General features: G+C 36.2%; 1 protein-coding gene across 10 annotated transcripts in view; it reads left to right on the top strand.

The window, feature by feature from the left end:
* RALYL (RALY RNA binding protein like) overlaps window positions 1-21,830 on the top strand; it is an 829,152-nt gene extending 807,322 nt beyond the window's left edge. For all 10 annotated transcript variants that reach the window (XM_029223116.1, XM_029223111.1, XM_029223110.1 and 7 more), the window contains one exon: window positions 20,864-21,830. In XM_029223116.1, the coding sequence (XP_029078949.1) occupies window positions 20,864-20,881 (18 nt within the window). In that variant the 3' untranslated portion in view covers window positions 20,882-21,830. The remainder of the gene's footprint in view (window positions 1-20,863) is intronic.
* The last annotated feature ends 1,391 nt before the right edge of the window (window positions 21,831-23,221 follow it).

The raw sequence follows: 23,221 nt of genomic DNA, 5'->3' as shown, positions 1-23,221 counted from the left end.
AAGATTGCTTTGGCTATTCGGGGTCTTTTGTGTTTCTATACAAATTGTGAAATATTTTGTTCTAGTTCTGTGAAAAATGCCAGTGGTAGTTTGATAGGGATTGCATTGAATCTGTAGATTGTTTTGGGTAGTAGAGTCATTCTCACAATGTTGATTCTTCCAATCCAAGAACATGGTATATCTCTCCACCTATTTGTATCATCTTTAATTTCTTTCATCAGTGTCTTATAGTTTTCTGCATACAGGTGTTTTGTCTACTTAGGTAGGTGTATTCCTAGATATTTTATTATTTTTGTTGCAGTGGTAAATGGAAGTGTTTTCTTAATTTCAGTTTCAGATTTTTCATCATTAGTGTATAGGAATGCAAGAGATTTCTGTGCACTAATTTTGTGTCCTGCTACTTTACCAAATTCATTGATTAGCTCTAGTATTTTTCTGGTAGCATCTTTAGAATTCTCTGTGTACAGAATCATGTCATGTGCAAACAGTGACAGCTTTACTTCTTCTTTTTCAATTTGGATTCCTTTCATTTCTTTTTCTTCTCTGATTGTTGTGGCTAAAACTTCCAAAACTATCTTGAATAATAGTGGTGAGAGTGGGTAACCTTGTCTTGTTCCTGATCTTTGTGGAAATGGTTTCAATTTGTCACCATTCAGGACGAGGTTGGCTGTGAGTTTGTCATATATGGCCTTTATTATGTTGAGGAAAGTTCACTCTATGCCTATTTTCTGGATTTTTTTTTATCATAAATGCATGTTGAATTTTGTTGAAAGCTTTCTCTGCATCTGTTGAGATGATCATATGGTTTTTCTCCTTCAATTTGTTAATAAAGTGTATCACATTGATTTATTTGCATATATTGAAGAATCCTTGCATTCCTGGAATAAACCTCACTTGATCATGGTGAATGATCCTTTTAATGGGCTGTTGGACTCTTTTTGCTAGTATTTTGTTAAGCATTTTTGCATCCATGTTCATCAGTGTTATTGGCCTGTATTTTTCTTTCTTTGTGACATCTTTGTCTAGTTTTGGTGTCAGTGTGATGGTGGCCTCGTTGAATGAGTTTGGGTGTGGTTCTCCCTCTGCTATATTTTGGAAGAACTTGAGAAGGATAGGTGTTATCAATTCTCTAAATGTTTGATAGAATTCACCTCTGAAGCCATCTGGCCATGGGCTTTGTTGGAAGATTTTTAAACACAGTTTCAATTTTAGTGCTTGTGATTGGTCTGTTCATATTTGCTATTTCTTCCTGGTTCAGTCTCGGAAGGTTGTGCATTTCTATGAATTTGTCCATTTCTTCCAGGTTGTCCATTTTATTGGCGTATAGTTGCTTGTAGTAATCTCTCATGATCCTTAGTATTTCTAGAATGTCAGTTGTTACTTCTCATTTTTCATTTCTAATTCTGTTGACTTGAGACTTCTCCCTGTTTTTGTAGATGAGTCTGGCTAATGGTTTATCAGTTTTGTTTATCTTCTCAAAGAGTTAGTCATCTTATAGTTTTATTGATCTTTGCTATTTTTTCCTTCATTTCTTCTTCATTTATTTTTTATCTGAACTTTATGAGTTCTTTCCTTCTTCTAACTTGGGGTATTTTTGTTCTTCTTTCTCTAATTGTTTTAGGTGTAAGGTAAGGTTTATTATTTGAGATGTTTCTTGTTTCTTAAGGTAGGATTGTATTGCTATAAACTTCCCTCAGAGAACTGCTTTTGCTGCATCCCACAGGTTTTGGGTCGTTGTGTTTTCATTGTTATTTGTTTCTAGGTATTTTTGATTTCCTGTTTGATTTCTTCAGTGATCTCTTGGTTATTAGTATTGTATTGTTTAGCCTCCATGTGTTTGTTGTTTTTCCGGATTTTTTCCTGTAACTGATATCTGCTCTCATAGTGTTGTGGTCAGAAAAGACACCTGATATGATTTCAATTTTCTTACATTTACCAAGGGTTGATTTGTGACCCAAGATATGATCCATCCTGGAGAATGTTCCATGAGCGCTTGAGAAGAAAGTTTATTCTGTTGTTTTTGGATGGAATGTCCTATAGATATCAATTAAGTCCATATTGTTTAATTTATCATTTAAAACTTGTGTTTTCTTATTTATTTTCATTTTGGGTGATCTGTCCATTGATGAAAGTGGGGTGTTAAAGTCCCCTAGTATGATTGTGTTACTGTTGATTTCCCCTTATGGCTCTTAGTACTTGCCTTATATATTGAGGTGCTCCTATGTTGGGTACATAAATATTTTCAATTCTTATATCTTTTTCTTGGATTGATCCCTTGATCATTATGTAGTGTCCTTCTTTGTCTCTTGTAATACTCTTTATTTTTTAAATCTATTTTGTCTGACATGAGACTTGCTACTCCAGCTTTCTTTTGATTTTCATTTGCATGGAATATCTTTTTCCATCCCCTCACTTTCAATCTGTATGTGTCCCTAGGTCTGAAGTGGGTCTCTTGTAGACAGCATATATACAGGTCTTGTTTTTGTATCCATTCAACCAGTCTACGTCTTTTGGTTGGAGCATTTAATCCATTTACATTTAAGGTAATTAGTGATATGTTTTTTCCTATTACCATTTTCTTAATTTTTTTCAGTTTGTTATTGTAGGTGTTTTCCTCCTCTTGTGTATCCTGCCTAGAGAAGTTCCTTTAGCACTTGTTGTAAAGCTGGTTTGGTGGTGCTGAATTCTCTTAGCTATTGCTTGTCTGTAAGGGTTTTAATTTATCCATCAAATCTGAATGAGATCCTTGCTGGGTAGATTAATCTTGGTTGTAGGTTTTTCCCTTCATAACTTTAAATATGCCCTGCCTCTCTCTTCAGGCTTGAAGAATTTCTGCTGAAAGATCAGCTGTTAAACTTATGGGGATTCCCTTATGTGTTATTTGTTGTTTTTCCCTTTCTGGTTTAATATTTTTTCTCTGTATCTAATTTTTGATAGTTTGATTAATATGTGTCTTAGCCTGTTTCTCCTTGGATTTATCCTGTATGGGACTCTCTGTGCTTCCTGGACTTGATTAACTATTTCCTTTCCCATATTAGGGCAATTTTCAGCTATAATAACTTCAAACATTTTCTCAGTCCCTTTCTTTTTCTCTTCTTCTTCTGTGACCCCTATAATGCGAATACTGCTGTGTTTAATGTTTTCCCAGAGGTCTCTGACAATGTCCTCAATTCTTTTCATTCTTTATTTTTTTATTCTGCTGTGCAGTAGTTATTTCCACTCTTTTATCTTCCAGGTCACTTATCTGTTTTCTGGCTCAGTTATTCTGCTATTGATCCCTTCTAGAGAATATTAAATTTCATTTATTGTGTTGTTCATTGCTATTTGTTTTGTCTTTAGTTCTTCTAGGTCCTTGTTAAACGTTTCTTGTATTTTCTCCATTCTATCTCCAAGATTTTGGATATCTTTACTATCATTATTCTGAGTTCTTTTTCAGGTAGACTGCATATTTCCTCTTCAATTGTTAGGTCTGGTGGGTTTTTACCTTGTTCCTTCATCTGCTGTGTGTTTCTCTGTCTTCTCATTTTGCTTAACTTACTGTGTTTGGAGTCTGCTTTTCGCAGGCTGCACATTTGTAGCTCTTGTTGTTTTTGGTCTGCCCCCAGTGGCTAAGGTTTGTTCAGTGGGTTGTGTAGGCTTCCTGGTGTAGGGGACTAGTTCCTGTGTTCTGGTGGATAAGCCTGGATCTTGTCTTTCTGTTGGGCAGGACCACGTCTGGTGGTGTGTTTTGGGGTGCCTGTGGCCTTATGATTTTATGCTGCCTTTCTGGTAATGGGTTGGGTTGTTTTCCTGTCTTTCTAGTTGTTTGGTACAGGGTGTCCAGCTCTGTCACTTGCTGTTCATTGAGCAGGGCTGTGTCTTGGATTTGAGATGGAGATCTCTGGGAGATTTTTGCCATTTGATATTATGTGGAACTGGGGGGTCTCTTGTGGACCAATGTCCTGAACTTGGCTCTCCCACCTCAGAGGCATAGCCCTGATGCCTGGCTGGAGCACCAAGAGCCTGTCATCCACATGGCTCAGAATAAAAGGGAAAAGAAAAAAGAAAGAAAGAAGAAGATAAAATAAAATATTATTTAAGTAAAAAAAATTATTAAATAATTTTTAAGTAATAGAATAAAAAGAAAGAAGAATGCAACCATACCAAAAAACAAATCCACCAATTATAGCTAGCACTAAAAACTATGCTAAAAACAAAGAAAACCAAAAAAATACAGACAGACAGAACCATAGGACAAATGGTAAAAGCAAAACTATGTAGACAAAATCACACAGAGAAGCATACACTCACAAAAAGTGAAAAAGAAAAAAATATATATATCGTTGCTCCCAAAGTCCACCTCCTCAATTTGGTATGATTCCATGTCTATTCAGGTATTCCACAAATGCAGGGTACATGAGTTGATTGTGGAGATTTAATGCACTGCTCCTGAGGCTGCTGGGAGAAATTTCCCTTTCTCTTCTTTGTTCGCACAACTCCTGGGGTTCAGCTTTGGATTTGGCCCCGCCTCTCAGTGTAGGTCACCTGAGGGCATCTGTTCTTTCTTCAGACAGGACAGGGTTAAAGGAGCAGCTCCTTAGGGGGCTCTGGCTCACTCAGGCCGGGGGTAAGGAGGGGTATGGAGTGCGGGGTGGCAGAGGCCAGAGTGACGTTGCACCAGCCTGAGGTGTGCCATGTGTTCTCCCGGGGAAGCTTTCCCTGTATCACTGGACCCTGGCAGTGGTGGGTTGCACAGGCTCCCAGGAGGGGAGGTGTGGACAGTGACCTGTGCTTTCATACAGGCTTCTTGGTGGCTTGGTGGCTGCACCAGCAGCCTTAGCATCTCATGCCCGTCTCTGGGGTCTTCGCTGATAGCTGCTGCTCGCGCCCGTTTCTAGAGCTTCTTTAAGCGGCGCTCTTTATCCCCTGTCCTTGTGCACCATGAAGCAAAGAGGCAAGAAAAAGTCTCTTGCCTCTTCGGCTGCTTCACACCTTTTCTCAGACTCCCTCCGGCTAGCTGTGGCTCACTATCCCCCTTCAGACTGTGTTCACGCAGCCAACCCCAATCCTCTCCCTGGGATCTTACCTCCGAAGCCTGAGCCTCAGCTCCCAGCCCCCAGCAGACAAGCATCTTGGGCTGGTGAATTCCTCTGTGTGGGAATCTCTCCCCTTTGCCCTCCACACTCCTGTTGCTGTGCTCTCCTCCATGGCTTCGAATCTCACCCCCTCCACCACCCACCTTCTCCGCCCGCCCGTGAAGGGGCTTCCTAGTGTGTGGAAACTTTTACGCCTTCACAGCTCCCTCTCACTGGTGCAGGTTCCATCCCTATTCTTTTGTCTCTGTTTTTTTCTTTTTTCTTTTGCCCTACCCAGGTACGTGGGGAGTTTCTTGCCTTTTGGGAAGTCTGAGGTCTTCTGCCAGCGTTCAGTAGGTGTTCTGTAGGAGTTGTTCCACGTGTAGATGTATTTCTGATGTATTTGTGGGGAGGAAGGTGATCTCCACATCTTACTCTTCCACAGTCTTGAATCTCCTCCCTTGAATTTTTTTAATGTTCCAAATATAATTGATCCATTACCAAGTGTTATATACATAGGACTTTACTGATTTTTTACTGCTAGTTTTTAAAACATTGAGTGTGGTGAACTTCAAAAACTTCAGAATAAATATTTTAAAAGTAGTTAAATGACTCTGACCATTTGATAAATATCAATGCAAGAAACTTGTACTTGAGCAAGCTAAGAAAGTCATTACAGCAGTATTTCTGATGGAACCAATGTTATACCTGTTCAAGCTACACTGAATCTAATAATCTGTGACAGAAGAAGAAATGGGAAAAGTTATGAAAGCTTTTCATTAAATCAGAAATTAAAAGAAAGGAAAAATATGGCTTGTTTCAATTGTATTCATAGTTCAACAGATAGGATCACAGTGGAAAAGAAATTGTCTAAACAGTGCCAACCTTTTATAATCTTTGCCCCATATTCTGAAACTTAATCCCTGAATCTATTTTCCTGCAATGGTATGAAATTTTTATCCAGGCGGCATTTCAAATGCAAAGGGGCGTCTTCAGTTCACACCCTCCCACTCCCCATCCCCTTCCCCCACCCCACCACCCACTCCCACACCGTGTGTCTTCATCACCAAAGCAGTAGGGGGCTATGTTTGGCTGTTTCCCATGTATAAAACTCTCACAGATGCAAACCAGCCCACACTATCAGCCCTACTCTACCTCAGAATCTTCCCTCACAAACATTCACTGTCTCTAGGATGACTCTGAATATAGAAAAATCACAAGCTCCAGGGTAGCCTGAGATAAAATGAAAGTTCAGGCCTTTGGAAGTGTGATAAGAATTCTAATTAACCGGAACCTGCTAAGTATTCTGGATACCTTGTGCATTTTTGATATTTTCTATCTTGCCACATTTTTAGGAATACATTTTAATAATGTTCAGTAACATTTCCTAAAAGCAAACTTTGCTAGCCTGTGGTCTACTGGAAGTAACATCTATAGCTGTCATTTAAAGCTCTGTGAATTGGACAAGGTGTGAAATCTTTGGGGCTTAGTTGTCTCAAAAATGTAGAAAAATAGCTTATCTTTAAAAAGGCAGAAAGCTGAAAAAGTGTGATATAATATATACATGCACACACACACACACATATACACACACACACACAGATTTTTATTTCATTCTAAGTCAAAAAATAAAAGGAGGAAAAGGGAACAATACATTTTCCATTTTTACTTTCTTCCAGGAATAATAATGATTTTTTTATATACATCATTTCATCTATTGTCTAAAATAACTTTGGGGAGTAGGTATTTTATGAGTAATTTGATTTTAGAGACGTTAAGTAACTTCCCAAAGATCATCTTGATAATAAAGGCAGAATCAAGATTCCACCAGGGTCTGTAAGATTTCAGTGACCTTAGATATTTTCATGGATTACTGTTCACAGATTTTATTGATTTTAATCTGTTCTGTACTCTTATGATTTTTGCCATATCTATAAACCATTGGTAGTATTTTAACTTAATTTTTTAAATTAAATTGTCTTATCTTTTTAAATTTAAAATAAATGTATCTTTAAAACTAAACTTTAGTCCATTCCAGTAAATGAAAAAACATGTTATCCTTTTTCATAAGTAAGAAATATATTTTAAATAAATGTAATGAAAAGACAAAACATTTTTTTTAATTTAGCTTGTTTTTTTTATATGTTGAAAAATCTCGTGTTCCTGCTTCTCTCTCTCTCTCTCTCTCTCTCTCTCTCTCTCTCTCATTAAAAAATATCATAGACTCTAATAGAGAAATGTCAGAACAAGCATGAGCAGAAACTTTCTCTTTAATGCAATCAGAACTGGAAGAACACTGAGAGGGACAATTTTCTCATGATGCAAGTCAATGTTTTTCATGCATCTTCCCACCTAACAACGTCTTGGACACCTTCAGCAGTTTGTTTACCATTCTGCAAACGTGGAGCTCAGTCGTGCTGCCCTGCACTTCACGCTTGATGCGATGATGACTGAATGACATTCTGATTGGCCATCACCCTCCTGCAGTCATCTGCCTTGCACAGTTTTCTACTTGAAATTGGCAGAAATTTTGTATGCAGATTGACTTGTTAGTTCACATTAGAAAAGTATGCCAAATTTTATAAAATTTGATATGTCTTTTTAATCATGTGCATGGCTTCTCCATTTAAATACCTTGAGTGCACCTCATTCTTCTGGATTTTATCTGTGTGCTAAGAATAAACAATTTTTGCTCCTGTAAAAAATATTCAATATCATCTCTGAAAATTTTTTTTCTTAACCTTTACTACAAGGAAAACTTTAATATGAATTGAAAAAGTTTGAAATATCATAATATGTATATGAAAAGTAATAACTGTGAAACCAGTTATTCTCAAATTTTACCTAGAATTTTATAAGGTTTTAAAATTTAAGATACATTTCATTTTCTAATCTTTGGGGCCACGTTTGATCTCCATAAATACTGATGCTAAAAGCAAAGGACATTTTTCTTTGAACTATCTCTGTAAACATTAATCGAGTAACTATATTTGGAAGTAAATTAGGTTGAAAAAATTTACCCATATAATTGAATTTTTCCCTATGTGAGGTATGGTATTTTCTTATGATATATTTTCTTCTGATAAAATTGTTTATTCCTTTTCATAGCTCAAATGGGTTCAGCCAATGAGATGATCACACTAAAATATTCAATAACTGTTAGCTATTATTATTGCTTTATAGGTATGTAAGCATTGATAGTGCTATAAGAAGAAAAAAATGAGATAGAAGTCCAGTTACAAAATAACGTTGTCCATCACCCCCTAAAATAAAATTTATTTAAAGTGTAGTAAGGCTATGTGCTGATAAGTAAATATTTGTAATTCTTCTTTGTGACTCAGAAGCCAGTCTCCTGTGCTCTTTTACTCGCCTATATTGTTAGCAGCAAAATAGAGAATTTGCAAAATCATGTCATAAGTGCATTCCCTATCGGCTTCCCAGCACTCATCTCCCAAAACTCCATTAGGCAAAATGTAGCTCCTGAGGCCCGAACAAACCAACAAAATCCTTGGGGGCATTCTGTCTAAAATTTCACCTGCACCAATATTTCCCCAGCACCTCCCACCAAGGACGCACATTTTTTAGAGGAAGGTTTGTGCAGAGAGCATGTCATTGCCTACATTCAGACATGGGGCATCTATTCTGTGATGGTTATTTCAAATCAAGTATTTATTTTAATTTGGCCTTCAAGTAAGGGCAACTTAATATGATTCTGGACTGGATTTTTTTACCACCTCCAATTAGACCCTGGGCAGGTGACTTCCTTTCCTTGTGCCTCGGACTTTTCTTCATTAAGATGAGTGTTTGTAAAATGCTGCAGAACTCGTTTATCATTTCAGATGTACATTGCAAATGTAGGAGATATTATATTTATGGGCCAAGTAATACCACACAGCATTTATGCAGCAATAAAACTCCAGGGGTAGGTGATAACAACAGAAAGACAGGCAGACACAGTGCCCTTTCTCTTTAGCACACAACACAGTTTAGTGGTCGATCATGAGTCTTCTGTGGATTTGCAAAGTCAAATCTGATAAACAGGTGATGATACAGCATTCTGTTCGGGTCCATAAAATATGACTTCCTAGAGGAATCTAATTATAAAGGAAAAATATTTTCAAGTAAAAGTTTATTTTCTGATTTGGGGAAAGATTTGCCCACAGAATTTTTCTAGGAGAGAACTCAGCTTATGTTAAATTATTTCATCAATTTATTGAATTAAAATGCTCCCAGCTCTTATTTATCTTTATCCACATCAGAATGATCATATAACTGATACTATTTCTAAATTCTACATTCTCTTGTAATATAAAAAGGAAAACAGAGGTAAGTGAGCTGGTATCCCAAGCCTATTTCAAAAACTAACTAGCAGTGTATATGACAAAGTCCAATATCCAATTCCTTCTACATGTTACAATTCTGGAAATTTTTTACAATCATAATAATGCAAGGCACTATGACTCTGAAATCTCTCTGAGTCATTCAGGATTTTATTACATCCAACATAATTTGAGTGCTAAGAGTATTTTGATAATATTCCAAAGCTTAAGGTTTTTTTAATTAACTGTATTTCTCGAATATACTGATAAAACAAGGCTTTATTAATACAATAATAGCATAATTATTTCTTTCATTTCACTTGCTCTCTCAGATTAATTTTGCTCAATTTTGAAACTGAAGCTATTTTATTTTCTAATTCTTTGACAGGTGTAAACAGTAAATTTAATTAAATTAAATGAGAATTGTTAAATAACCATGAAAATCTTCCCCCAGATATTCTGAATAGTCATGAATTAACTATACAATTTCCAATGGCTTTTAAAATTCAGCCTCTAAACCAATCAATTCTAAATCACATTTTCAGTTACATATAAAGTAATTTTAAAAATATTTCTTCTTGTGGTACCAAAACTAACTACCCAAAGAACTGTAGAAAACAGTAAAATGTGTAAAATTTCAAAGTTCATAATAATCTTAGCGTTAATCAGCATTTGGTTTCTAACACTGGAATTAACTTAAGCAATTTTGAGTATTATCCTAAAATTATCATTATCTTTACCAGCCCTGGGAGTAGCTAATGGTTGTTAGACACTGTATAATTAGCATGAGAAATCAGAAATCAATGTATGATCAAATACAAGTTATGTGCCAAATAAAATTACTATAATTAATCAATTCAGCTCCTCAAATATGATTGTCAGTGAGCCCAAAACACTCAAAACACAATTATAATTATCTTCAGAAAGTATCAGGGAACAGTCTGGGAAAAATTAAAAGAAATGTTTTAATACTTTGTATAACAGAACATTCAAGCTCTGGTAAATCATATAATTTAGCAATTATTTTTCAGTAGTAAACCATTAAATTTTTACACAGACTTTTTAAATAATAAAACTTGTAACCCACATTAGATAATTTTACTCTGAAGTTAAATGTTCTTTTTTCTTAATCAAATGTATTTTTACAACATAAAAAGTCTCCTTTAGACAGAGGTCTAAGTTCCCTGGTGGTCTAGTGGTTAGGATTTGGTGTTCTCCTTTAGACAGATACCTAAAGCAAGTTTTTAATTTAAATGATTTTGAATTAATTCAAGACAGGATTTAAAAAAAAATATCCAGAGAAAGGCAGGTGGGAGGTTATATGCAAATCCTAGTACTTTCCCAGTAATTCCATCTCTTTTGTCCCACTCATCATAGGAGCACCAGTGTATTTTCACATCCCAGTTGAGATCACCTGTGCTAAAATTAATGATGTGCCCAGTCTGCCTGCTTACTGTTCTCACATCTGGGCAGAACAGAATATTAGAGAAGTCACTGGTCTTAAGTAAAGCAACCTGGGTTTGATTTAGTCAAGACACTCACTGCCTGATCCAAGGATTTGTGACTGATATAAGGATGATTCTTCCCAACACCCTACCTCAATGGTTTCTCATAAAACTCAAATGGGAATATATGTATAAAGTGTTTTATAAACTTCCACACACTATACAAATAAAAGTTATTATGATGCTTGTGGTCCATACCTACAGTGTTAACCCAGTCCCAGATTCTAAGAATAGCCCAAACCCAATCTCTACTTGGGGCAAATCAAGGGAGTCTTAGCTAAGTAATTCAGATGCTTCAGACTGTAAGACATTTTTGTTGTCTCTCTTACTGTAAACTTATTAGTTTCTCTAGGTTTATTCTAACAACTGGATCCTTCCTTATTCCTGGGAACAAATGGGGTCCCAAAATATAAATGAATAAATGAATCAAAACAAGAAAATATTATTCTTCAGATTCCTGCTCTAATGTTCTGTCTGATACCATTCACCTCCCCCTGGAGTTGGTCTCTGCCTTCCTCTCCCTTACTACCTTTGGAGAAATGACCTGGATCCATGTCCCATAGATGGGAATCTCCTGGTACTTCTATACCTCTCAAATTCTGTCTGACTGTCTGATTTGTCACCACACTCTAGGTTTGTCTCAATATATAGTTCAGCCAATTAGCAGATTTAGAGTCAACGAAGCAAATTCTCTTCTAACCACTATTATCTACAAATGGAGCAAGATTCCTTGTGAGGTAAAGAGTTCTGTATCCCCCTAAGCTAGTCAAGGCAAAGTCATGTTCCCACCAGCAATGGAAAGCCCTGCTGCTTTGGTTGGGAGGTTAGACAAGATCATTCTACAATCCTAGGTAACCTGCTTAACTCCTCTGTTACTCTGACTTGCTAATGCTTCTGGAGTGACAATAGAGAGGACAATGTATGTCTTCTGACATTGTTGCACTTTACGACACTAAACAAATTGTTCCTATGATGAACCCAAAAGAGAAGATACTATTCCCCTTTTATTTGAATATTATTTGTTATTTCAGTTAAATGAAATGTACTCCAGAAACACAAATTATCTGTGTGTCTAGATGTAAAGACTATTACTGCACTAATGTATTTGTTAGAGATAGTAGCAATTAGATACAAAAATGATGTAATTAACTCTGAAAATATTTTTTTAATCATGTATAGCAAGCCATGTCCCAAACCAAATATCCATAAAGAATATGACATTTCTAATTGTAATTATACATTAGCACGCTATTTTCAGTTCAATATCGAAAACTCTTTATATTGTATCTATACAATCAATGTCATAAACTAAAACGTGAATGTCAAAAGTTTAGCAATCACTTTATAACATTTGTAAGAACACAATTTGTTTGAATTTGATAAATAAAGTTAAATTAACATTAATTTCATTTTCTTTTTCCTTTTACTTTTATGATGGTTTTATAATATTGTTTTGTATTTTCCTTCATTTTATGAGAGGACACCAAACATCTGAACATTACTTATGTAGTAAATTCAATGATGCTATAGAAAATGACTGATTTTCCCAGTTTTCACATCTTTCCATTTGGTTATGGAATAACAAAGTCTAATGATTTGGATATTTGTGATCCAATATAGTATAAATAGCTAGGGTTTTGTCTCTTGGTCATGAGAGAGAGATGGAGAATAAGATAAAGACATGGGAATAATGGGCAGAATAATGGGTGTGGATTATAAAACTGAACTGTTAGGAATCAGAGGGAAAAATAAGTAAGGAGAGAGAAAATGGGATGGAGATAGGAAAGAAGCAGTAAGAGTGACCAGGTAATACATCCAGAAGACAGTTGGCCAGTGGAGTCATAACTTACCAAGAATCACTATAGTTAATGTGCACTACAGACTGGGTCACAAGTTGCACCCAACTTAAATAAGTTTGATGGTATTTAGGACAACTGAAGCCAGAGAACTCCCACCAAAATAACTATACAAGCTAGTAAATTAAACATCCCTAGTTCCATGGATGCTGATAAAAGACAGAAGACTCCTGAAACAAAAGACTCTGCTACTCACAGCAAGAGAGTACAAGTATCAGGATAGCTGCACTGGTTTCCTTGACCCAAGACCCACGTCAGAGATGGAAGGCCAGGTAGAGTTTGCATGCATTGCAGGAGAGAGACCTTGAGTTTTGGAGATCTAATTTCCTAGCAAGCAGTAAGCAAACCTGTTCTTTGTCCAGAGGGAAACTAGATTTATTGCAGAACTATGTGATACATTCCTGAGTACGGTCCTCAGTTCTCAGGATTGCCAGCCAAATAAATAATTCTGAGAAGTGGGCTTTGAGAAAAAATAGTCAGTTTTGTGATGTTAGCACACTCAGCAAGACATGTAGGAATGTGAGTGGCCCACAAGGAACGCCTCTCAACAGTGAAACAAAGTGGTTCTCAAAGAGCAGGATGCCCAGATTAGCATCACTCACAGCCTTAAAAGAAATGCAATTTCTTGGGCCTCATTTCAGACCTAGTTGTCGTAGACTATTCAGGCTACTATAACAATAGACCACAGACTGGGTGGCTTATCAACAACAAACATTTATTTCTCACAGTTCTGGAGGCTGGGAAGTCCAAGATCACAGCATTGACTGGTTTGGTGTCTGGTGAGAGCCCACTTCTTAGTTCATAGACTGACGTCTTTTCACTGTGTCCTCACATTGCAGAAGGGGTGATGAAACTCTGCGAGACCTCTTTTCTGAGGACACTAATCCAATTTTTGAGGATTCTATCTCATGATCAAATAACTTCCCCAAAGCCCTACATCCTAATATGATCACATTAGGCATTAGAATTTCAACATACAAATTTGGAGAAGACACAAAATTCAGCCCACAACACTAGAAAAACAGAAATTCAGCAATCTCAGTTTAACAAATCCACTCAGTAATTCTGAGACCCACTAAAGTTTGAGAACCAACAGGGTAACAAAAAGAATTTTTGATAGCAGTCAGGATCCCAGAACTAGTCAGGGCTTAGACCAACTACCTGGACATGTCACTCAGCTTGTCTGTGCCTTAATATCTTCACCTATAGCAGGAGGAGATAATTTTTTTTAATTGGGGTATAGTTGTTTTACAATGTGGTATTAGTTTCTACTGTACAGCAGAGTTCTCTGTGCTATAAAGCAGGCTCTCATTAGTTATCTATTTTATACATATTAGTGTATATATGTCAATCCCAATCTCCCAATTCATCCCACCCCCCCTTTCCCCCTTGGTGTCCATACGTTTTTTTCTCTACATCTGTGTCTCTATTTCTGCCTTGTAAACCGGTTCATCTGTACCATTTTTCTAGATTCCACATATATGCGTTAATATACAACATTTGTTTATCTCTTTGTGACTTACTTCACTCTGTATGACAGTCTCTAGGTCCATCCACATCTCTACAAATGACCCAATTCCTTTCCGTTTTATGGCTAACAGTCCACTGTATATATGTACCACATCTTCTTTATCCATTCGTCCGTCAATGGGCACTTAGGTTGCTTCCATGACCTGGTTATTGTAAATAGCGCTGAAATGAACATTGGGGTGCATGTGTCTTTTTGAATTATTCCTTATTGCTCATATTTGATGAAGTCCTCTATTCCTTGTCATGTAGCTTTATCAATATTGCCTGACCTTGAAATGCACATGGCAAGCATTGGTAAAACCAGGAGAGATCAGCTGGCAAAGCAGATCCACAAGGTCTCGTTACCATCCTCCACAGTCCATAACCTGGGGCTAGCCTCCCAGGCTCCCAGAACTTCTTTGTCAGCAGGCTGAGACAGGAACAGTACCTCAGACAAATGTTAACCAACCTGGAATAGGCTGGCCAATCAACCCAGAAGATCTGTTTATGCATTTATAGGGAGACTAACTGAAAGAGAGGCTAGCCCAATGTTCTCTGGCCTGAGCATTCTCCTCCAGTAAATCAAGCTGCTCAGAATTGTAATCAGAAGCTCTACTTGGAAAGCATGGATTTAGAACAGAGTGTTAATTGAATGTTCTTAGTCTGCCTGATGTGTCCATGTCTGTAATAGGAATATACCTGTCATTATGGGCCAAGTACACTTCCAGGGTCTGGCCACCTTCTCCTGTGGACAGCCCCTGAATGGCACAACTAAACTGCCCTCTGAGACTTTCCTGTTTTTCTGTGCTTGCAGTGCCAAACAAGTCTCTCTCAGATCAACACATTTTTTTCCTTTGGCTGATTTAATAATCTTCATTTATGTTCTAATCAAGTCTCAGAGACCCTAAAATCTTCAGCCTGTCTTAAGTGACATTGCATATTTTCTGCCCTGATCAGTTCAGTTTTGATCTTCAAGTTATAGTCTCAGAAAACAATTTGATCATCTTATTTCCAAATTTCTGGCTGGTTACTACACTCTTGTTTTCTCCTGTTTTCCACACCCTCCTTCCCTAAATGGTCATCACCCTAGTGAAACTGCACTCCTTTTCAGGTGGGACTCGAACCAGCCAAAACTCATACTGGTACTTGAACCCATGATCCCTGACTTAGGAGGGGACTCAACCCCCCTGTATTTTAATTGAAACTGCTCATCTGGTGTCAGGATTTACTGAAGCTCAGGTTATTTTGTGTCGGTGAAGAAAGAATTCAGTGAGAAGCAAAGTGGCAGGCAAAGAATGAGTTTATTAACATACATGCTTGTGAGAAATACAAGTGGGCAGGTGGTAGGGGCTCTGCCTCAAGGACTGAGAGGACTTTATTTTCATAAACAAAAGTGGGGAGGGGGAGAAGATCACCTTCTTCCACATTCTTGAGCAGACGTCTATGCTTACATCATTAGTTCCTCCTTTGACCCTATGTGGTTTAACTGGGACTATCGTGGTGCTATTTAAATCACATGTATATTATTAGCAAAAGGATGGTAACATATACTATGAATAAAATATGGTAATTCATCTCAGCTTTCGGTATAATGTCCCCTTCCACCTATATTTCTGTCTTGACTACATGCAGAAGTGCTACTGTTCAAGGACTATTAACTGTCTGACTTCATGTCACAAGATTCAGACGCCATATCTATTGTCTTGTGTTTTAACTATCAGGGGCTGTGGCTTGAGTGTGTCTGGTGCTTGGGTGTACCTGGTCTTCCTTCAAGGTAGTGTAGATTGTTGCTATGTTACTGGATTCTTTCCTTGAGTGGTCATTAGCTTATAACAGTCTCCCAAACTCCCTTAAAATTCCCTTTCTATCTTGAATTCCCTAGTGGGATTTCTAAACTGACTATTTAGTTATCCTACCCTACCCCTATCACCAGGATTGGAGACTATCAGCCTCCAAGAATCACATAGTAGAGCAGCTGCCTTCATTTGTACCATTCTGGTGAGTTACGGCCCTCTTGGTTTTCATTCCATTATGGATTTTCTTATGTGATTCTTTCACCTTACAGTATAATGCAATTTTGGCCCCAAGAGCTTATTAATAGAAGGTAAGTTTTAATTTATAATGAACAGTCGCTCCTGGAAATCTGTTTATGTTATTTAGAAATTTGAATTGAATTGAATTAGATCTCATTTGTAATAAGGGATTTGTAAAAGCCAAATGTATTCACATTGTCTATAAAAAGTGAATGGCTGAATAATTACTCAATAAACATAATTAATGGTGACAACAAATATAGATTATTCTTGTTCATGAGACTTGCTTTTCCATAAAATGTTATATAGCTTGCATTACCCACATATTTTCATTTACCTTTTTTGCTCTGTAGATGCTATTTAGAAATATAGATTATCTATATTTATTTATTAGTTATAAATCTCAAATAGAAAAAAGATAACCAGAAGCATTTCTGACATGAAAGAAAGAATATTTCTTTAAAAGTATTATGGGGATTTTTTGGTAAAACTCTAAATAAGGTGTATTTATTCAATATATTGCTGTATTTATTTTATTTCAAATATATTAATGCATGAGGTTTAAAATTAAATGTGCTTTCCCTGTAGATTAATACTATCTTTTTCATCTTTGTAAAATAGAAGTAAATTGCTTGGTTCAATACAAACTAAGCCCATTTGAGTGGCTTTTTTTGTTGTTTTTCAGAAATAGGAGAGATTGAGACTTGAAAAAGAATTCATCATCAGGAGAATTTATTTTAAAAGCATCCAAGCTCCTATACAGCCAGAAGATAAATTACCCACTAGTCAAGAGAAGGAAAGCACAATTAATTTCACATTATACTAAACCAATCAGCTCCTTAAGTGGCTGTCTTTTTTGAGAAAAAGCAGCAGGAAAGTCATAGTCGTTCCTTCCTCCCATGCCTTTAGAAGCAAACAGCTAGTCTTTTCTCAGACTACAAGTTCTATGGAAAGCAGGGTGAATATATATATATTTTTTCTTTTTTTATATAAATTTATTTATTTATTTATTTTTGGCTGCGTTGGGTCTTCGTTTCTGTGCGTGGGCTTTCTCTAGTTGTGACGAGTGGGGGCTACTCTTCGTTGCGGTGCGTGGACTTCTTATTGCGGTGGCTTCTCTTGTTGTGGAGCACGGGCTCTAGGCACGTGGGCTTCAGTAGCTGTGGCACACGGGTTTAGTGCTCCACTGCATGTGGGTTCTTCCCAGACCAGGGATCGAACCTGTGTCCCCTGCATTGGCAGGTGGATTCTTAACCACTGTGCCACCAGGGTGAATAAGTCCCAGGGTGAATATATTTTGTGGTTTTTAGATAAGGAGAATTCTATTCATGACTTGTATCCATATTTCACAGTGCAAAGTTAATGAAGCTTTTGTCTTGTACTACTGACAGGCAAATGCTTTGAAGTTTTATGACAAGGAAGTAAGACTTCAATAAATTATTTCCAAACCTACCTTTCTTCTTTCCAGGATAATTATTTTTATGTAATCATTTACCATCAAGGAATAAAGGAAGGGTTGAGGAGAAATCATACTGGGGTAATGGAATATGCACAAAAAAATCTGCAGGCTGCGTTTTTCTTCCTAACAAAATGGATTATTGCTAAACAACCATTCATTACCTTTTTTGAGACCAGCAGGATGGTGTTAGAATATACTAAATTAATGTCACCTGCCATCACTTAACCTGAAGAAACACAATGATTAGTAAACTTTACATACACAGCTGCTACAGCATTTTAAGCATCTTCCATATGTAATAAAAATGTGATCAATGGAGGCCTTCGAGGAAAGAGTGCAATGCGAGCATATAAAGAGCCTCGGTTCCTTCCTGCACATAGGTGTTATCCATCAAAACCCCCAAACCACAATGCTTTGTGTCTGCATGTCAGTACCATTCTATAGGCTAAGTTTAATTCTCTTTATTAAGGTATTCATTTTGCATTGATAAGGGATGATCTTTGGTATGCACATACAGGAAATGTACAAAGTCTCCTTTACGCCATGCAAAAAAGTAGCACACTGACTTTGAACCATTAAGTTCAAGACTTTGTGCTTTAAAGATTAAATTACTCTTCCCACATACATGCATACAGCCTGGCACTACATAAAGAACACAAATAATAACGTTTTCATTTTTAAAAATACATATATGTTGGATCAGTAAGGATATAGTATAGATTGCATGAGGAAGAGAGGGAGAAGAAAAAGAAAGAGGGACTGAGGGAGAGAAGCAAAAAGTGAGTGAGAGAGAGAGAGAGAGAGAGAGAATATCAAAATATCAAAATGTACTTAGGCCTCACCCATGAAATTTTCTTTCCTGGGTATATAAGTTTTTTTAATGCTTTGACTGGAGAAAAGACTATTAAGGGTATATATTTTGTTATTTTTAGTTGTTTGATTTATGAAAGTTTTTAATCAATATTGTTAGGCATTTATTAGTAGGATTATATTTATAAGTAGAGCAAGTTTTACAAAAGTACTTCTAAGTGTCCTTTGAAAAATGATTGTCCCTGATTAGTTAATTAAATGTGGTAAATGACATTTGTAAACTTTTACATATTATATATCATGTTTTTAAGTACTTCATTTGTCTGGTTTAACAAATAAAATCTTTCTGAGAATGACATAATTCTTAAAATCTAGTAAGTTACATGTATCAATATGATGGCCTAAAGTTTTCTTAGACTTTCTAATATCACACATGAACATAAGATGTGGATGTAAGATTTCAGATCACAAAACTGCAATCTTATGTCTCAATTTTTAATTGCATATTCTAATCTGAAATCATAAGACTGTCACATTAATAGACTAAATTACCTGAAGTAACATGTTTACAGTACCAAATGTTCACAGATTTCTTAACACAAAAATATTAGTACTCTGATTTCTGTTTTTGTAAACATTTTATGTTTAACTCTAAATCTTCCTAGAATTAAAAGACATGTACTCACTAAGGAAGATGACATCCAGTTAACTAAAATTATTGAGGTGTACATCTATTCTTGAGTGTGAAAGTTACACACCCATGAAGGAAGAGAAAATACCATCCAGGTTCACTGAGTTCCTTTCGACTGTGATCTTGGTAGGACATGTGACTTGAAGCTGCAGACACCCAGAGCAACTCTCACCACCTCAACTGCCATATCAGTCTTTTTCATAAGCTCTATATCACAGGACTCAAAACTTTAATAAAGGGTCAAGTTACCTAATTCTCTGGCTACTCATAGGAGTCAGCAACTATTGGAAAGGGTAGCCTGTACATATGATCAGTCAGTCCTCACTCAGCCACATAAGAATGGGCCTTGAGTCTGGAGTACTTTCTTACTGAGAAATAAAGAGCCCATGCAGTCAGTCTTACAGACTTGTATGGAAATACTTTCCCTGTTTTAAGCTAAATAAGTGTTCCTTTGTCCTGCTTAAACGTGTGCATCAGTGGTCCTCAGGCACACCTCCATCTTTTAGTATTTCAGACTCCATGAGAGTGGGTTCCAGGTCCTTCTACAGTAGCAACAGGGATAGTCATAGACCAATTGCCCTCCATCCACTGCCAGGGAGACTCGCTATCTATAGTGGACCAGCACACACTATTAGAGCTGTAAAGTGTCGTTCCATCCAACGCTTGACTGTGTTAGGTTTTCCTTGACAACTTTGGTACCAAAATACAAAGACAAAAATGTTTGTAGTTCTCCCCTGGGACTGATAACCAGGAGCACTACAAGGTATTCTTCTCCCCCAATATTGATAACTGATGCACGATGTCCTTCTCGCAGCAACTCCCATCCAAACTGATTTGCTTGTCTTTGGTTCATAAGACATACACATAGGTTTCCCATCTAATTGCAAAAAACCTTTGAAGTTCTTGGGTAATTGGTGTAATTATATACTTTACTTAAATAGAAAGACCTTGAACTTAATAGGATTCTAGGATAAATAAATGCCTTTCTCTACTAATCTAAATAAACTTACATTATTTTATCTTCATATTCAATTTCTCAATTCAATTCTTCAACCAATTGAAATTTGACTCTTATATGGTGTTTTCTGGCTCATGGTTGCACCATGAGTCTTCCACTGTCCTTCCTGCCTCTAGCTTTCTTCTTTCGCAACCAAGGTTGTGTAACTCAGATCAGAGTCCTGTACTGGCTTTTTCTCTTATCCCAGGTACGTAAGGCTTAGGAATGCACTGTTCAAAGCCTTTTCCAGTGGAAAAATATCCTATGTTCACTCTTTAGGGGCAGCAAAGATTCATGAGCCACCCAAATCTCTTTCCCTAACCTAGAACTTCAAGTGGTTCCCTTCTGACCTGGACAAGAACTCAGGTTGAAAAATAATTGTTGATCTCAGTCAGTAAATTAGCTGGATTTTTAAAAATCATATCATGCTATAAATATAAATAATTTTAGTGTTGTGTACAACAAAGGATCTGAGAACTTAAGCTTCTCAAAAGTATTTGTCCTAAAGACTTAAGACTTGTTTTATCCTTCTCCTGATTAAGCCTTAAATTCCAACTTATTTATTTATGCATGCTATCAGCAATGAAATATAAATCTCTATATTTTAAAATACTTTTTTTCTTTTCTCAGTTTCTGCAGATAAAGTGATCTGAAGTAATGAATGATGCCATAAAAGCAGAAAAGAAACTGTGACAACACCCAGAAATATGAAAGGAGGCTTCTTACTGCATAACAGCATCTTTGGTTCAATTTATAAAAACCCAAATAAAATGGACAGTATTGTTCAATTTTAGAAATTCCATTTCTTCTATGTTCTAAGCTGTATAATTGTCAGGTTTTTATGGTTTAGATTGTAAATGTGTTTTTTCCCTTTGCTAATTATGTTTTTTTTTAAGTCTTAAAATGTGGAGGACATTTATGAATGGTAAGGGAGACACCGTATACAAATGTATATTTGTAAAAGCTATTTTTATGATTAACATGTTTTACTGTTGGTCATATATAAAAGTCAGGTGATATTGCAATTATACACTTAAAACTTATTTCCAACAATGTCATGTAAGAAAAGATGCATTTTATGCTAGTTTTTATAATTTATTTTAAGTTATAGTTTAAAGTACTTCAGATCATAAGGATAAAATACTTGAAAAGTTTTATTTCTGCCCTCAATAAGCACCATTTTTATTAATAAATAATGCAAATATTTCAGATGTAATTCAATAGCTAAAGGACTGTTGGTTTGCCCTGTGATTAAATTGAGCATTCTCTGCTTGGCTGAACTGAAATGACCCAATTATTACCCAATATTTCAGTCTGGGTAGGAGATCCCATGGACAGGTTTTGATGCCCAGACAGGTAAGAACTAGATTGGCAGGGATGATTGCTTTGTCTTTGGATCCAAAAGTTCAAATTAGTACATACATCACTTCAGTTCATCTCCTATTACTAGGAACTCTCCATTCCCTGGTACTGAAAGTGTTTTCCAGATGCCCTTAGCCATTGTCTTGTGCTGTGGAAATGGAAGAAACCATCTTCACAGACTGTAGGAGAATTCAGCGTATAATTTCTTAATAAATACTGTTTCTTTTAAAACAAAGTTGGTGTATATCTTTCTTTTGGGGTGCACTTAGTTTTAATACCTGGTTTGAATTTTTAAGTAAGTTGTAATGCCACAAAATCAATGCAATAATGAAAGTAGCATAACTTTAATATGCATATTATATGTTCTTTATGCCTTAACTTTTCATGGAATGACTTGTATTCTGGAACATATTAATTTGTCATGTAATTGAAAATCAGATGGCCCTCAGTCCATGAAAGAAGGCACACTATGGTTTATATTTCTAGAAGGCATATTTTTTACTCCAAATATAGAATTTTAAGAAAGTATTTCAGGATAGAAAGCAAAACTACCTGAACATAGGTATTTATGCTCTGCCCAGCTAAAACTCTGCACTAAATGACTGCCAGCTCTTCATTAAAGAGCAGAGAGAAAATATTTAGCATCACCAAGAGCACTTTGTAGATTTAAAGCCACTTTTGTTCAAAGAAATCGAGGGTCTAAAATCAGCTTTGTATGTTTTCTCTTATCTTTCTAGTTTAATTCCTTTAAGGTGATTTATCTTCTTTCTCTATGACTTTCAAATATAAGCTAACGAAATCTTATACAATTTCATCCAAGAAGGAATATCAAAAAAAAAGTTCTGAAGAAAAAAAAGAATTAGAACTCTGTTATTAAAGAAAAGAAATATATCACATTTTCCTATTTAAAGTCTTTAGCAATTTGCTAAAGACTTTAACCTAGGGGTTAAACCTAGAACCTAGGGGTCTGTATCAGGAATGTGCTTCCTTTTTAAGGGAATGTGAAAAACACAATGTAGTACACTGGTTTTGACCATAATTGGTATTGGAGAAATTGTAACTGCTGTGATTGAATTCTGAAGCTGCAAAGAACATGTATGCGGTTCTACAAGGGAATAAAATCAACAGAGTGATTTCTTGGTTTGCTGCCAATAGATGCCTGGGGTATTCTGATGCTCCAGAAAGGAAGTGTTGCAGGTATTGTGTATTAAGAGAATACACATGTGGATATTTTTCCAAACTTGCCATTTGTCCTCATAGTAGTCACTAAACAGTGTAGCATTTATAACCTGGCATTATTATAAATTAAGAGCATTATCCTTTCTCAGGTATTCATTAACTATTCTCAAAATAAAATGAATAATTCAGATGTCCAAAATAATTATTTGTTATTAGAGTTTGATTTTCTCCACACAGGCCTTGAAACATGAAACCATGGGTCTTTCTCTTTATTCATTACCCATTCCTGGCTTAAGAATTTCTTTTGATGACAAGGATGGAATAAAATATACACCAGATCAACAAAATATAGATTGGTGTGGATTGTAATCCCTGAAGATTTAGTTTAATAAATGAAAAGGAAGATTTTTAAGAGATGAGAAGGGGAGTGTATACTTCTAACAATAG

Source organism: Monodon monoceros, unplaced genomic scaffold (genome assembly GCF_005190385.1).
Source record: "Monodon monoceros isolate NGI ecotype Baffin Bay Population unplaced genomic scaffold, NGI_Narwhal_1 Super_Scaffold_14, whole genome shotgun sequence".
NCBI classification, from domain to species: domain Eukaryota; kingdom Metazoa; phylum Chordata; class Mammalia; order Artiodactyla; family Monodontidae; genus Monodon; species Monodon monoceros.
This window is presented reverse-complemented; position numbering and strand designations above follow the sequence as displayed.